The following is a 17,633-nucleotide window of genomic DNA, read 5'->3' as shown; positions in this document are numbered from 1 at the left end:
TAGGCTTGTAAGTAATTTATGTGGCTGCATCCAAAAATAGAGAGCTGTTTTGTTCATGAAACATCATTCTGAGTTTAAACTTAGATACACAGCTTGTAAGATGTTTTCCAGAAATCATAACCTGTAAATAAATAGATTCCAGGTTTGTTTACTGTAAGTAATCTCAGACAGACTAGGTTTTTTCCTGCTGGAAACACTCCATAGATAAGAAATCTGAAGCTGCCATACACCATTTGATAGATCTGTTGTTGTAAAAGGAAATTTGACTAAGCACCTTCTTCTTTCTTTCTGGAAGATACTCCCATGTTCACTCTCTCCTCCCTGTACCCCATAAGGAATGAGAATGAACTGTAGGTCTGCTGGTAAGCATAGTCTTCCCAGTGGGCCACGTGACAGTCCTGATCTGTCCTCAGTCTTCCTCTCTACTTTCATGTACAGTGCTTTTACCCTCACCACTAGGCTCTAGACACCCTCTTTGTCTTCTGTTCCTTTAACACTTTGCTGGTAAAGTGTAGTCCCTAGACCAGTGACTTCACCTGGGAGCTTGTTAAAAACGCAGAATCCCAAGTCCACCCTAGGCTGACTGATTCAGAACTGCATTTTAAAAAATTCACAAAAGGATTTGTTTGCATATTCAGGTTTGAGAGGCCGTGCTCTACTGCACCAAGTCTTCCATGCCTTGGGCCTTTGCACTTGTCCTGTTACTTCTTATGCCCTCAGCTTTCAGATTGCAACTTAAAAAACTCTTCTGTCTCTTCCATCTTTTATATAAAGGAATTGCCCCTGTAGTGTTTGCATTCATACATTATTTATTTCCTTCTTAACACTTATTGCAATATATATTTTATTAATTTGTTGTATGGTTGATGCTTTGTCTTACCTACTCTAAGCTTCTTGAGTTTAGGAGTCATGAGGCATGGGTCACCGGCCAGCAGTGATCACAGAATGCTGCGGATGGCTCGTCGAAACGCAAGAAAAAACATGCAGACACAGACTAGTTTCTGTGGAGAGGTAGGGATGGAATGGCCACCCCCTCTAGTGAGGAGCTCACCGACTTACCATCCAAACCTGCTTTTATTGGGCTCATTTTGCATAATAATTCAGGTAAAGTACATTACTCATTATGAGGAAGTAAGGAACAATAGATAACAAGGAACTCTGCGGGTCTATTTTGAGTCAGGGTCAAAGAGCTGTAAGACTTTGAGGAACAAACTAACTTCCTCCTTGGACCCTTCTCATTCAATGGAGAACATTCTAAATAAAGGAGGTTTCACAGTAATTTACATGTTCTTTCTTAGGCCTGATCACCCAGGGAATCCGCCCTTTTCAGCACAGAGCTGCACCACCCTGTCATTGTTTCAGGCTTAGGTGGAGCAAGGGAACTAAGGCAACCAAGAGATAAGGAGATTTTCTCCCAGACAATGAGGACTCAGGCTATGTCAAAGCTGAGGAGAGAGGGCCCATCACCCCCTTTTGCTATAGCCCCCAAAGTCCTTCTTTTGGGGGCCTCCCATGTGATCATGCCTGTCTTAGATCGTTCCCCCCTTGGGGAATCTTACCTGTCTTTGGCTTACCGACCAAGCTTTGAGGTTCAGTTATGAATGAAGCAGCAGAAGCAGCGCTTCTGCCAGGGAGATAAGCTTTTGTCTCCTTGCTGGCTTATGGTTCCAAGGGTGTTCCCTTAGCCTTAGCCTAGGCAGGGGTTACAGCTTCTGATACCAGACAGGGCGGTTCCCAACAGAGTCATATTCAACTTGTTCAGCAATTGTATCCAAATGAACATCACTTAATACATATTAGGTGGCTGGTAAATAGCTGTCAAATCAAAAATAAGTAAGTTGGTTTTTCATGATCTAGTACCTACCTGTGTCTGTCTCAAACACCATCTTCTTCCTTTTTTCCTTGAACTTTGTATTTCAGGTCAACTTAAACTACTTACAGTCCCTCATCCTCATCCTGAATGGAGGGCTTTCATGCTTTCCTGCATTTGTTCAAGCTGCTTACTCTTCCTGAATTTTCTCCCCTCCTTGTGCTACTAAAGGATGCACATTTATTCTCATATTCCTTGCTTCAATATCTTAGAAAAGGTGACTTAAGGACCACTTGGTCCACAATTACATCTTGAATGATGCTGGATTTCATTGGGATTTACATGCAAATTTCTAGTATGACATCAAGATCCTATTGAGGAAAAGAAAATAGGTATTTCCTATATCTGTATTGTTATTGCCTAATGTACTTCATAGAATGTAGGATGCTTAGTGACTAGCCTTTGAATTATGAGACAGGAGAAATACAAGGTGGTATCAGGAGGATGGTTTAAAGATCACCCATGTCTAAGCATCCAACATTTTGTCATAAAAAGTCTTTCCTGGACATCATAGTCCCTGTAGTCTTGTATGCACTTTTCTTGACGTAAAAGTACTTTTTATAACCTGTTAGTCTTCCAGAATTCCTGGGAGATAAACTGAGTCAAACATTTGATTTATCTCACTTTCTGAAGATGACCTTGTTTCTCAATGTAAAAATAAACAAATATGCCTTGGTGCATTCAAGTTAGTATAACCAAGTATCGTGGGCTGGGTGGCTTATAAACAACAATAATTAATTGATTTCTTGAGGCTAGTAAATCCAAAATCAAGGCTCCAGCAGACTGTATCTGGTGAGATCCCACTTCCTGGTTCAAAGGCAGATGTCTTCTCATTGTGTCTTCACATGGCTGAATGGGGTGAGGGAGCTCTCTGAGGTATCTTTTATAAGGACATTATCCCATTCATGAAGGCTCCACTTTTATGACATAGTTACCTCTAAATACTATCACAGTGGGAATTTGGCTCCAACACATGAATTTAGATGGGACAAATATTCAGTCCATAGCTTGCTTAACTTTCTGGATTTACAAGTTTGTGAGTAAGTAGACTTCGTTTCTTAAACAGTCTAATTTTATTTATATATAAATGGATATAGACATCAGTGCACATATATCTCAAGAGCCTTCTCCAGTACTCATTAGGGCAAGGGACAGAAGTGGCTACTTAGATGTATTGTAGTTCAAAGAATAACAAAGGACTCATACTCAAATATGTCACTGTTACAGAACAAAAAAGGGGGGGCCTGGGATGATATTATTGAAAGAAAAGCCCCCAGGTCCGTTATGTCCACTGTCAGAGGAAAGACGTCTCTCAATGCCAGAGATTTGTGAAAGGAAAGGAAATGTTTATTTAATGCTATACAAACTGAAAGTAGTGACCTAATGTCTTTATCAAAAAAACCCTAAAGTCCCTTAAAACACCCACAAACAGACACAGTCCTTCCTTCCTTCCCCCTTTGCCCAGTCCAGAGTACCATATCTCAGGAAAGGAAATAGAAGTCCATGGCTCAGGCAGTCCTCTGGTTATTCCCAATTAGTACTCGATCTCGACTGGGGGACCTCCCTGGGTTCCTGGCACCCTCAGCTGAGTCACCAGGATCTCTGCTAAAACCAGGTGGTGGTTCCCCCTTCTAAAGCTGCGGGGGTCCCCACTCTGTCAAGGCCACATGGTTCTCTCCCTTAGGGCCACGGGAGTCTTCATTCTGCTAAAGCTGTGTGGTTCTCTCTCCAATGGCTGCTGCATCTTGGTTTAAATCCCCGTGCCCGTCTTCCTCTGCAGCCCCATTTCTGACTCCTCCCACACTTGGCTTCACATGCCAGAACTCATATCCTTCCAGCTTTACTGGACTGCCATCATGAGTCTGGGCAGGTGTGGCCCCATGTCCTGGAGTCAATCTTCTCCAAGCTCCCATGCAGGCGCTGTAACTCGGGGGACCTGCCCCCAGTCACATCTTAGTGGGGAAGTTATTTCCATTCCCCTGGCTCAGAGCATGGCCACAGCTATTTAACATATCTAAGCGACCAGCCAAAAGCTATAGATATGTTAAATGACCACACCAGAGGTTAGCTGCAAGGCTGTTGCTATGCAAAACAGCTCTCAAAGGCTCTGTTCCATTTGTCCCTTCCCCCAACCCACACCTGGGGAGTGGGAGTGAGGACATCTAAAAATCTCCTGGACATCTTAAGTTCTGGACCCCATTTCAAATGCCTATTTGGGGTCCCGCCTCTTGGCTGCACCCTGTAACATCACTACTACATCTTCTGAGCTGGCAACTGAGCCTAAAATTGCAACTGAGTTGTTTCCTTGGATTAAAGTAGAGATGTCTGTTTTTCAGTTAATCATTGGTCAGCATATACTTTAAAATCAAAACTATTGACTTAGGCTCAATTGGTAGGGATCTGCAACTCCTTTCCCCATAATACAGAAGAGAGAATCTCAGTTTGGCTTGCCTAGCATTCACCAGGAGGACGTCTCTGCATCAGCCTTGCTAACCTGCATGAGGGAGAGGTTATGACAGTCAGGGGAACTGTCTGAATAAAGGTGTAGAGGCAGTGAACAAGAGAAAGCTGAAACTACAAGAAATGAGAGTTTATTCTTCTTATAATAAAACATACAGGAAAGGAATATAGTTATTTTGATTAAATATTACTATCTTTGAACTGCCCACATATACAATCTTACTTGATTCTCCCATAGTAACTCCATTTTACTGGTGAGGAAATTGAGGCTGACAGCAGCCCAAGGTGATCCAACTAGTATTCTGAGAGTTTACCATGGAGTTCATGTTCTCTGACTTTCCATGACCCCACAGGTTAGGAAAAAGTTCTGGAAGATGATGCTAGATTCCCAGTCAAAGGATTACTTATCCAGTGCCACTGTTTTCCAGTGTTATTGGAGAGATACATATTTTGCAGGATGTGGAGATGATAGATGTTACAGGAGGGGAAAGAATGTTGTTCTGTACTCAAATGAATTAGAAGCCATGGCTTACAACAAGAGTTAGTTTCCCCTTAATAGCAAAACTTCTCAGGGTACACCAAGGGTTCCCCTGACATGGCAGTATTTAATAGGGTATTTTCTATGTTCCAGAGATTACAGTTCAGGGTTAGTATTCATCAGAATGAAATGTGGGGTAACTATCCTAAATAACTGGTGTAAAAATTGTTTCTCTTCTCTAGTTCATAAGAGGGAAGAGACTCAGAGGCTTAGCAAAATAGAAAGAAGAAAGAAAAAAAAAGAAAATCAAAAGCAATTCTTGTCTCAGGTGGAAAACTGACTGATCAGCATTCTTCCCCATTTACCTGGCAGAGAGCATGACTCACCCCAGGCGAGTGGGTACAAAGCAATTTGCAAGTTGTCTGGAGTGCAAAAAGCTAAGATGAATGGCTGAGCTGGTTAGAAAAGAAGATTTAGTAGCAGTGATATGAGAACTTCTGTCATTCTTGCTTGTATAGCTTGTCATATTTAAGCAAGTCAGACATGGGAGGCTCAAACAAAAAGAAAGAATAAGGAACATTCAAGGGCACTAAAAGAACTTATTTTTATCCTAAGGATTTTATCACTTTTTGTCCTAATCTTAAAAATTTTTTCTTCAGTAGAATCTGCCCGTGTTCCATTCCACTATTTAGGTTCTGAGGGCTTTAAAAATACATAGTGGCCACAGTTTTCAACATATAACTAGAAGAGATAGGAGAACAGTAGAGATAAAATGCTAAGAAATTTCAACAAAGGGAGAGGGCATTTTAATTTAAAGGCACCAGGGAAAATTTGGGGCATTTGAGCTGGTTGTTGAAGAATTAGGCACAAAGCATGGCAGCCAGGAGAATGAGTGTAAACTGAATTATGTAAATAGACATCTAAGGATATTTAAGGGTCTCATAAATAGTGCCCTTTGCGAAAAGAGTAATGGGAATATGGGGTGCGGGGAGGCAGATGAGACAGGAGTAAAGGGTCAGAGTTCTGCTTTGGAGTGACGTGAATGCTAAAATGAGGTTGACTAAACAGTCACAAGTGGGCAGTGGGTTATAATCCAGGGTGCAGTAGAACCACACTGGCATCCCAAGCCACTCTGGCAACTTCTTGGCCATTGTGAGTCACTCTTCTAGGCACGAGGTGAACAGATATGCTTTCAAGTTGAAGGAGACAAAGAGGTGCACACTCAGGCATGTAAATTCAGAGAGTAGTTGCTATGAAGAAAAACAGTAAAAGAATAAGAAACAAAAGGGAAGAGCTAAAATCAAGAGAACAAGTAAGGAGACACAATAACAACTGTAATGGATCCATGTCACTGGGACCCAAGAGGAAATGGGTTTATGGAAGAAGACTGGGAAAAACTTTGCAACTGATATTTTTTGAAAGGAGCAAGGTAGAGAATGGTGTCAAAGAGGACAGTATTGTCAGTAATAGTACTTTCAACAAACACAACTGATCAAGTTTTTACTGCATGTCAAAGAATGTGCCTCACTGACATTAATTTTCTCAGTAAATCAAGGAGGTAAGTATTACTATCTTTATTTTATTTAACTTTTTTAAAAGATTTTACTTATTTACTTTCAGAGACAGGAAGAGAGGAAGAAAAAGAGGGAGAGAAACATCAGTGTGTGAGAGATACATCTTCCAGTTGCTTCTCACATGCCCCCAACTGGGGACCTGACCCACAACACAGGCATGTGCCCTGGCCAGGAAGCTAACTGATGACCCTTGTCCCCTGATTCATAGGCTGGTGCTCAACCCACTGAGCCATACCAGCCAGGGCATATCTTTAATACATAGATGAAAAAAATAAGGTTGAGACAGCTTAAATGACTTGGTCACAGTCACTCTGCTAGGTTTGAGCCCATGTCTATCTGAGTCCAATTTTCATAGTATTAACTTCTGTGGTATACCAGGACAGGATAGAGGGTGTGTTGGAAGATATAAAGAAAGGGAAGGGAGATGGTATGTTTGGTTTTGGATGCATAGAGTCTGAAATACCTCTATGGCATTAATTGTTAGTGATATTCATTTGGACAAATCAGAGCTCAATAGAGTGGGGAAGATTGGGAATGACCATCTTAAAGTTTTTTTGTGTGGATTAAGTGATCATTGAAGCCATAAAATATTCTAATAAAAATTAATAATTAGGCAGCTATGATGTCTCAGGCACTATATTAGTGCCTTTCACATGTTATCTAACTTAGTCTTCATAACAAATAAACTTGGAAAACTGACACTCCAGATTGATTTTGGCCTTATTCTCTGAAGGTGATGAAGTCAGTCTTTGAACCCAATCTCTGTCTTTCTAGCTCCCTGTTGCTAAGTAGCTAAGCTTACCAATGTAGAAAGTAATGAAGAGGGACCTATTGAAATTAAGTTCTGTCCTTCGCATCACATTGCATATGACTTGTTTTGCTCCCTCTCCCTGGTGTGTTAATTGTGTCCATTTACCCTCTACCTAGCAATTGAGTGCTCCATATTTAATTCCCTTTCTTTCCTCATAAAAGTGCCAAGGGCATTTTAACCATAAATTTTCACTCTATAGATGTGTAGTAAATGACTAGAAAACCAATAACACATAAGTAAGTATTGATCCTTTCATCATGTCTAATTAGAGATAAAGTCAAATTTTGGCTAGAGAAGAATCACTTCTAGAGGAGTGGTCAGTCTTTTCTTCCCTTCATGCTCTGTCATTTACACATTCAATCTAATAGTGCTATTGAGCTCTCTCCCAGATTTCAGTTTCCAACAGTGAATAAAGTGGACAGAAACTCTGATCTAATGGAGCCTACATGAATTGGGAGATAGACTTTCATAAAGTTACATATTTGCATAATTTGTAATTATATTAACTTTTTGAAGAGGGTTCTTTGAGAGTTTATAAAAGGAGGACCTTATCCAGCAGGGGTAGGGACTTCCTGATCAAGATTCAGTGTACTGAAGAGTTGGTGGGCAGAATATTGCAGCACAAAGCCACTATGAGGCAGGAAACTTCATGAAACTCAAAGCCAGGAGAGTGAAGTCAATAGAAGAGTGCCCCTGCCAGACTACAAAGGGTCATCTAAGAGCTTCAAGAGCAAGGAGAGTCATGAAGAGATTAAGCAAAAAGGTGATTTGATCACATCTGCATGCTAAAGGGTACTTCTGGCTGTAGGGTAACAAATTCAAATATGAAGGGCCCAGAAGGAAAGGGGGTGAGAAAACTCCATAGAAAGTTTATGCAGAAGAAGTATGGTAGAGCTACCCAGCAAGAGTTCATTCATTGCCTGTTGCACACAGGAGTTAATGCTCTGGCACTGGCTTTTGAGAAGAGATAAAGCTTTTATTGCAAGGTAGACCAGCAAGAAGAATGGACTTGCTGGATCAGGGCATTGGGGTGAGATTTAAAGAGTTAAAAGTCAGGAAGTTATGCATATTCTTTGGGATTACATCATCTGATAAAAAGGTCATATTGTAAGGCCCAGGCACTTCGACAACTTTGTGAATCATATGTATAAGTTTGGGGGCAGTTAACATGTAGTTCCCAGAAGATTATGGCCTCATGATATTAAAAGGTCATTTTTAGGGCAAGATTTTTCTTTCTGTGCAGCCTCTGTAGTCTAGCAGAGACTGGTAGTCTTGTGACTCCCTTCCAGGGAGTAGGGGGATTATTCCCTTTCCCATTGGTTATGACCTGAGACCTCCTCATTCTAGTCCTGTGGAAAACAGCTGATGCTATTATTATTTAGGGCTGATTGGGGCTAATCTATTTACAGGAAGAACAATGAGAAAAGAGGCACTCATGTCTCTCTATTTTGTTCCCAGCAACTAAAACAGGTTCAGCACCTAGTAAATTGGATGAAGTGATTTGCAAGAGAGAAAATCTATACAAGTTACTGATAATTTAGGTATGGGGTCGAGCAAGAGAAAGGAAGATGTCAAAAATGACAAAACCTCTGCTTTATGGATATTAGGCTGTCTTGCATTAGGGCTCTGTCCTTCAGTTTTCTTTGGCTCTGAGTCAGCCCATATTTGTATAAAAGGCCTGATAGCACATAGCCATGGCAGCCTGAAATCAGCCATGGACAGAATCAGTGTGGCAATGTTCCAATAAAACGTTACTTACAGAAACAAGTGGTGGGCCGGATTTGGCCCATAGGCCATAATTTCCCAGTCCCTGGTGCAGATCATGAGTTCAGTTTTGAGCAAGTATAAACTGAGGTATTTTTGAGCTATCCACATGAATGTTTACTTACAAATTATTCTCAAATCCAAGGTTTAAAAAATGACTTTCAAATGTATTTAATAATTTGAATAAGATTAAATATCTAATCTTTGATTGGTAAGCATATTTTAGGGAACTGTGTCCTCAAAGGAAGATAAATAAGAGATCATTTGTAATTAGCATAAGAATTCTAAGGGAATAGTTCCTCTATTGGCAGTATTTTTTAGAGACAGCTAACTAATGTCAGCAGATGTGCCTTGTTTGACTATCTGACAATGAAAAGTACTACATGATACTTTTAAAAAGGCATCAATATTGTAAAAAAATTGGAAGGTTCCAATAAGTCTGTTCTGAAAAAAAAATAAAGATAGTTCTGGAAGAAAGTTAAGTCAACCCATTTTAGTTAGAGATAAGAAAGGTTTCATCAAGAAAAAGAAACCTATATTTACTTTAGAGGTGAACTGTTCAATTAGTCTGGGAGTTTTAACCATATATATTTAAAACCTACCCCCTGCCCCTTCTACTGGAGAGAAATGCAGGCATTGAAACCGTAAATGCAGATCATTTAGGCAGAACTCTCATAAAATCTGTTCTTGATACATAATTTAACTCATATTTATATGTATGTATGATGATACTGTATTTCTTTAGACTTTGCTGTTTTGGGGAAAAGAAATGTTTCTTATTCCCACCCACTTTATTTGTGGATGTGCTGAGCCTCTGTAGGCATTTGAACTTGTTTTGGCCAATGATCTTATGAAACTTAAGCCAGGAAACCTTCCTTCCTGTCCAAATTTGTTATTCCACTGCAGCTTCATACTTTCCAATTAACTCATAATAGAGTATAACTGAGCATTTTTTGTGACCCATTCAGACTTTTAATGAGATAGAGCACCACAAGGTCAAGAACAGAAGCCAGGAGAAGTAAATCTGTAATCACTAGGTTCTCTAAACAACACAAAGGTTTTCTTCTAAATTCCAGTCTGTCAGATAACTTAGTTCAGTGGTTCCCAAGCTTGTCTGCATATTACTTAAGGAGCTTTAAAACACACTGATAACTAACTATGTGGAATTTTTAAAAGACCCCCAAGTGATTCAAAAGTGCAAGCAAGTTTGGGAACCCCTGGCTTACCTCAAAACAAAGTCTCAGTAGCTGTACAAAGTGATCCCACCTTGGACCTCCAGAGGCTTCAGAGTGAGATGAAGCTTAGAATTCCTCCATGAATGACCACAGTTCACCACAGTCAAAAGCCAATCATAATAATACTATGTTTGGCACTTTATTCCTAGAGCATATAAAAAAGGACAATTTCTATAATTATAAATTTTGAATAAGTAGAATGTGAATGAATGCATGTTTTTATTATATCCATCCTGAAATTGTGTATCACAGACTAGTTATGCTCCCTAAGGTATAAAAACAGGGGTGAGTCCTTAAAAAAAAAAAGTCATGAGGCCCTACAAAATTCTTTGTGAAGTTCTTGCCTTATCCGCTCTCCACCAGAACCCAAACCTGAATGTTTTCGAGTATTAAAAATTCAACATTTCTCTGCATTTTTCCTGAAACTCTTTTTCTATAAATTAGGCAGCACAAATATATTTTATTGAACAATTGACATTTTAATGAGAAAGCTCCTTTTAAAGTACCTCATTCTATTAAGGTTTTAATAAGCAAAACTAATATTGCAGAGAATTATCCCATAGAAGCAGCAGCCAGCTTGGTCTACAGAGCAAGCTTTGGAAATATGCAAATTTAATTTCAGCAAAGAAAATATACCTGGAGTGACAAAATTTTCTTCCAGATACACTGTGTCTGTGTGGAGAAAGGGACAGATCTCTTCTAGATAAAAATGGATGCACCAAACACTGTTTATAAAATTTCTATCACTGTTTGAGTCCTGCATTTGGCAGTCAGACAGCAGCTAATTTGGTTTTATCTTAAAATTCCAGTGATTATAAAGCCTGGAGTAAATCACTCTCTACTAGGGCCAGACCCCATTTTTTCTTTGCCAAGCACATGTGGTACAGAACTTGAGCTGACAGGTCCTTTTTCATTATTTCTGTCTGGGCCAGAAGCAATGGAGTCACAGCTGATTTTCTGAGCCCAGGATTTTATCACCCTCTTCTCTGAGCATTTTCAGGAGATAGAGACCAGTGTTTCTGATCATGTGTGATTCAGAAGTTCCCTTTCCTTGTTATTTATGTGAGAGCCTACATTACTGGCTAATTAATTCAGAAAGTCTGCACATACCAGATGCACAAGCAAGAAAGAATATATGAGATGGTTGACTGCAAATAGTAGGCCACATGAAGAATTGATTATTCATTATGGAAAGTTTATCATGTCATATTGGAAATTCAGCATTAGAGGGGTGCTAGTGTTGATTAAGCTAGTGACACAATTGTAATATCAATGACACACATTATCTGTTTTTTGTTTTGTTTTTGTGATTCTCAGCATATTGGCTTTGTTCCTTAGACTTGCCTCTTTCTGGAAATGGCTGCTGCGTTTCCACACATCATGTTTGCACCCATCAATGTTCAAAGGCTGACGACAGCATATCCCTTTTTTCTCTCTTTTTTTAAGAATTTTTCTAGGACTTCACAACAGGCTCACTTCTGCTTTCGTTATCCAGAACTGCATGATATCTTTCCTAAGACATTAGTCCACCTATCCATGTAATCTATGTCCCATAGATTAATTGATGGCATTAGCTATAAAGTTTCATTCTCTTGCCAAGAGCTGAAATCTCAATAGTCATTCCCCATAAGCCAGCTACTAAGTAAATCCAGTATCCAAAACCATAAAATGCGGGTGTCCAGGAGGAAAATGCATTCTTGTCAGGAAATTTAGACCTATATGTTTTTAAGAAAATGATGTTAAACATCCTATCTTCTTTTCTTATCTTTCTGTACCTTAAGTTAGGCTTTCCAGCTAACTGAAATAGTTTGCCTGCAGAGTTCAGAAAAAAACCCTGAAATTTGCATTCCTACTAGCCTCCTGACAGTGTGGTTGATTTTCATAGCCCTAAATCATTATTCTCCCTTAAGTAGTTGCCTATGGGTATTTGCAGGTGACTTTCTTTTTTTGAAACAAGGCACTGAATCTGTGTGGATGAGTATAGATATACACATATCATACTCATTTCTTTAACAAAAATCTCACTTACCACAGCTTTTAAAGGTTATTCAGTATCTTCACAGATTATAGATTATACATGGTGGGGGAAAAATAGGGTTTACAGTTGTTTGCATGGAAAATAATATAATAATTAATAAGTAATACAGGAATAAACTATATTTTGCATATTACAACTGTAAACCCACTTTTGCCTCACACTGTATTATCAATAATGATTCTTGTTGGCAAAGCAAATATATTAGGCTTTTATTCATTTTAAGCAAGAGGCAACTTTGTTGGTTTAATATATATAATTAAATTGAGCTGAGCTCTTTAAGTGAAAATTGAAAACAAATTAGGTAATCAGTCAATAAAATGTTTGTAGTTACAACACTTGTATATATTTGGATAAGTTGAGATAAAAAAAGCTGTTCAGCATTCTTGTCATTTTATTTTTATCCAAAGGGGAACTAAAAATATTAAGGTGGCAACATTTGAAATTGACTATGCATTATGACATAATGACAATTTTTAGAGGCATTAAAAAGGCTGTTTTATTTTATTTTTATTATATTTTATTGATTATGCTATTACAGTTGTCCCAATTTTTCCTTCTTTGCCCACCTCCACTCAGCACCCACCCCACTCCCTCAGGCAATCCCTGCACCATAGACCTTACAGAAGTTATAGGGACTTATCTTCCTGGCACTACTACCCTGGGCTGGGGATTCTGGTGTGGGGCTGGGACTCCTTGCTACCGAGATATTCCTCCCAAATTTTAATCCACCTCACATGGATATGGGACCAGCCTATTCCACATCTCCTGTCTGGATGGATGTGGTTTCTTTAATTCCATAGTTATTAGACTTCCATTCAACTTGATGTCTGCCAGTTCTGACTGATGGTTGTTTTATAATTAGTTGTAATTTGGACGTGGTTGTACAAGGAAGTAGTCCATGTTTACCTATGCCACTGTCTTGACCAGAAGTCTAAATAATGATAATTTGTTTCCTATCTGTATGAGCCCTACATCTATTTCCATAGGTCAAGGTTAATCATGGCATATTGGTATCCACTAGTGTTGGAATATGCAACCTCAAGTTTAGCTAATAAAATTTACATATAGTTTTTAAGTGTCTTACTAACCATGAGAAGGACCTTTTAATATGACATTTGAAAATATCTGTATTAATAAAAGCAATTTTTGTAGATTCCAACTTCTTAAAATTTGAAAGTTATAAAGTTAATACATATCTTTTTCTTTCTTATTACAAATTGTTTTCTTAATATTATGACTTTGGGATGACTGCCAATGACTTACTGCCCCCAAAATGATGACATCAAGAAAAAAAAGTGATGGTATTTTACATTTAGGTAGATTTATTTTATTTATACTTAGTTTGATTTATTAGTGTTGACTTTAGTTTTGTAATCAGGCAAATGAATTCACATAAGTCATCTGAAGATTCTCAGGTTTCTGGTTAGAGTTTAAATTCAACTATTGGAAGGTTACACTATTTTATGAGGTTTAATACTTGAGCCATTTTTCTCAGAGTTAACTATTTTCATTCAGATTTTGAATGCAGTTCTCATTCAAGTTTTGATGGAAATATCACACTCTGCCATTATATCCTGTTTTAACAAAGCAAATATATGGTGACAGATGATGATTTGACATTAGATAGTGGACACACAATGCAATATACAGATCATGTGTCATAGAAATACACACTTGAAACCTATATGATCTTATTAACCAATGTCACCCCAATAAATTTAATTTAAAAAGAGAACTCAGATATAAAAAAATTATCTTTAAAAATGTCTCAAACTTTCTACTATCTTTCTAACCTATTTTTAGATTCAGCTGCACTAAAAATTAAATTAACTAGGCACAGGGAATATCAGCCAAATTTGTTCATAGAATTTAATTTCTTCTCTAATTAATTTGCTAAGTATACCTTATATGACTTGTAGATCCTGGAACTTTTTACTTAGTATGTATATTTTTTTTGACTCTTGGTTATAAGTGACAGAAATGCAATTTAAAGTGTTTCCACATAGCAGAATTTACTGGCTTACATAATGCCACAACCTTGGGAATCTGCTTCAGGCATAGCTATGTCCAGTAGCTCAAACAGGCTCAAGAGTGATCTTTGTCTTCAACTCTCCACATTGCTTTCCTTTGTGTTCCCTTCCTTTTCTGACAAACTTCTTTCTTCTTGTAGCCATAAATAAGCACCAGGATCTTTACGTTCTGGAAACTGCAAGTCCAACAAAACCAGATTCTTTCATCTGTGTAATCTCAGTAAAAAACATGAAATTAAATTATGTGCCATTCCAACATAATCCCATCCCTGACCAAATCTCTGTGGCTAAGAGGAGAATGTGTCAGTGGTTGATGAAGTGTACTCCCCAGGGAATCTCCAGCAATGTCATCTAGATTTTTTTAGAAATACATATTCTCAGATCCCATCCTATGGCCAATGAATCTGAAAATTAGAGAGTAGGGTCAGCACATGCTGTTGCTAGTTGTAACAAGTCCTCCAATTGACTCTATTGCACACTCAGGCTTGAGAAACGCTGCAGTACAATAACTGACCAAGCTTGTGTCATGTATGCAGGTCCCAGAGCTTCAGTGTAACTTTCATCTCACAGAAAATACACAGAAAAGAGATCTGAGGAACTGATATCAGGAAAGTGGAAGAGTAGCTGCTGTGCTGGGAAAAGCAAGCAGTATCCACTACACTGAGATTTCATTTCAGCCCAATAGTAGTCTGTTGTTTCTAATGCCATTATTTCTCAGAACACTTTTGATTATCAGTTCTCTTTCACAAAATCAGTATTCTAATTAAGAAAATACATATCTGTCCTCCTCTAAGTCATAGTGTTTTCATTTAGTTTTCATCTCCAAACGGGTACATGTGCAGTCTTGAAGGGTTTCCAGGCCGTGCTATTTTTTTAGCAAATGCTTCCTGATCTCTTAGGATATACTCTGCTATATTTAAAGCCTTCAAAATGGAACCTTTTCATTACTGTGTGATTAATAATGGGAAAGGTTCACTTTGCTTCAAAATTTCTCAGTGAAAATGGCAGTAATGCCTACAGCATTTTAGGAAAAGTGGTCAGCACTGAAAATCCTCCAAAATAATTGTTAAACCTTTTTTCAAGTGCCTAATAAGGGAGATGAGTGTAGCTTTTTATATTTTGGGGCTGGAAAAAACCTTAGGTTAATAAAAGTTACATTTTTCATTTTTACCAATAACTTCATTGATTTGGATATTTTCAGTATGTCAGCTATCTCCCACTATTGGCTTCTAGAGGTTAGAGGCCAGAGGAGCTACTAAACATCTTCCAGTGCATAAGACAGCCCCACAGCAAAGAATCATTTGACCAAAATGTCAACAGTACCAAGAAACTTAGCAAACCACTTTTGATACATTCTATCACTCACAGCACCCTCTCCATACACTGCACTAATCCTTTTTTTTTTTTTTTTGCATATCGGTTGCCTTTTTTACCTTTCTTGCAATAATAAAGCATAATGCACCAAAAATATTGCTTATCTTCTTCCATCTTCAATATTAAAATAGCTGCACAAAAATTCACCAATTTTGATGTCTGTTTTTAAATGCACACTGATATGACAGCTGTCAATACAATCTAACAAAGTTGTTTCGAATGAAGTTGAAGACAACTCAGCACTAGTAGACCCATCATACAGAAAAAAAACTAAAAAATATTTTTTTGGCTAACCCAACATTTAGGAGTTTTTCTTTTTTTTAAAACTTGGTTTGGGATATTTGTACTTATCCTGGAGAAAACAGTAGAGAGAAATTCAGTATTTCTCAATTTATCTAATCATAAGAATCCTCTGGGTGCTTGTTAAAAATAAAGATCCAAAGACTTTTTTTCAGGATATTCTTATTTGGGAGGTCTAGGGTATGGACAAGGAATGTTTGGAACATAGTCTAGTAACAATGAATAGTAAAGATGTTGCAATGAAATGGTAAGGAGTCAGATCTTGGTTGTAGTTCCTATTAGCTGGGCTAAGTTACATGCTCTCATCAAGTGTCAAATACTTCTATTATTACTATTTATTGTTATTAGTCTTTTCCCTTTCTATTCAATAATGTGCCTGTTGCACCTTTTATTTCTTACACTACAGATCGAGGATATGCAATGGGGTAAAGGAGTCCGGGAAATACCCCACTCAGTATGTACACTGCCGTGCAAACCAGGACAGAGAAAGAAGACACAAAAGGGAACTCCTTGCTGCTGGACCTGTGAGCCTTGCGATGGATACCAGTACCAGTTTGATGAGATGACATGCCAGCATTGCCCTTATGACCAGCGGCCCAATGAAAACCGGACTGGATGTCAGGATATCCCCATCATCAAACTGGAGTGGCATTCTCCCTGGGCCATCATCCCTGTCTTCTTAGCAATGCTGGGGATCATTGCCACCATCTTCGTTATGGCTACTTTCATCCGCTACAATGATACACCCATAGTCCGGGCATCTGGGCGAGAGCTCAGCTATGTTCTGCTGACAGGCATCTTTCTTTGCTACATCATCACTTTCCTGATGATAGCCAAGCCTGATGTGGCAGTGTGTTCTTTCCGGAGAGTTTTCTTGGGCTTGGGGATGTGCATCAGTTACGCAGCCCTCTTGACAAAAACCAATCGGATTTATCGCATATTTGAGCAGGGCAAGAAATCAGTGACAGCTCCCAGACTCATAAGCCCAACATCACAGCTGGCAATCACTTCGAGTTTAATATCAGTTCAGCTTCTAGGTGTTTTCATTTGGTTTGGCATTGATCCACCCAACATCATCGTAGACTATGATGAACATAAGACAATGAACCCTGAGCAGGCCAGGGGAGTTCTCAAATGTGACATTACAGACCTCCAAATCATTTGCTCCTTGGGATATAGCATTCTTCTCATGGTCACATGTACTGTGTATGCCATCAAGACTCGGGGTGTCCCAGAGAATTTTAATGAAGCCAAGCCCATTGGATTCACTATGTACACAACATGTATAGTATGGCTTGCCTTCATTCCAATTTTTTTTGGCACTGCTCAGTCCGCAGAAAAGGTAAGTGGAAATGTGCACAACACCATGCCCTTCAAATGTCTTCATTTTTGTAAATGTTGAATCAAAGTAATTGTAGAGAGTGTGCAGTTTTATATGTGCCAAATGGTATTCCCAAGAGTAGAGAAATCCAAAATAAATAGGCATTCATGCTATTATACAAAAGTCTAAAAGCTGCAGTGAACTTTGCTACATTTATCCCACTGGAACCAACAAGAGGTAGCCTTTTTGAGTTAATTTATTATAGAATTATTCATGTAGCAACAGATTATCCAGAATAAAATGATCTGATCTAAATTAAACCTTCCTATTAATTAATTCTCCACTCTCTCTATACAAATATTTTTTGGTACAGAATAA

General features: G+C 38.5%; 1 protein-coding gene across 2 annotated transcripts in view; it reads left to right on the top strand.

The window, feature by feature from the left end:
* Window positions 1–17,633, top strand: part of GRM7 (glutamate metabotropic receptor 7) — an 861,618-nt gene that overhangs the window by 667,587 nt on the left and 176,398 nt on the right. For both annotated transcript variants that reach the window (XM_045832271.1, XM_045832270.1), the window contains exon 8: window positions 16,341–17,276. In XM_045832271.1, the coding sequence (XP_045688227.1) occupies window positions 16,341–17,276 (936 nt within the window). The remainder of the gene's footprint in view (window positions 1–16,340; window positions 17,277–17,633) is intronic.

The sequence above is a fragment of the Phyllostomus hastatus genome, unplaced genomic scaffold, assembly GCF_019186645.2.
Source record: "Phyllostomus hastatus isolate PE091 unplaced genomic scaffold, TTU_PhHast_1.1 phas_contig_16, whole genome shotgun sequence".
Lineage (NCBI taxonomy): Eukaryota > Metazoa > Chordata > Mammalia > Chiroptera > Phyllostomidae > Phyllostomus > Phyllostomus hastatus.
Note: the sequence above shows the minus strand (reverse complement) of the source record. Positions and strands in the feature narration are given on the sequence as shown.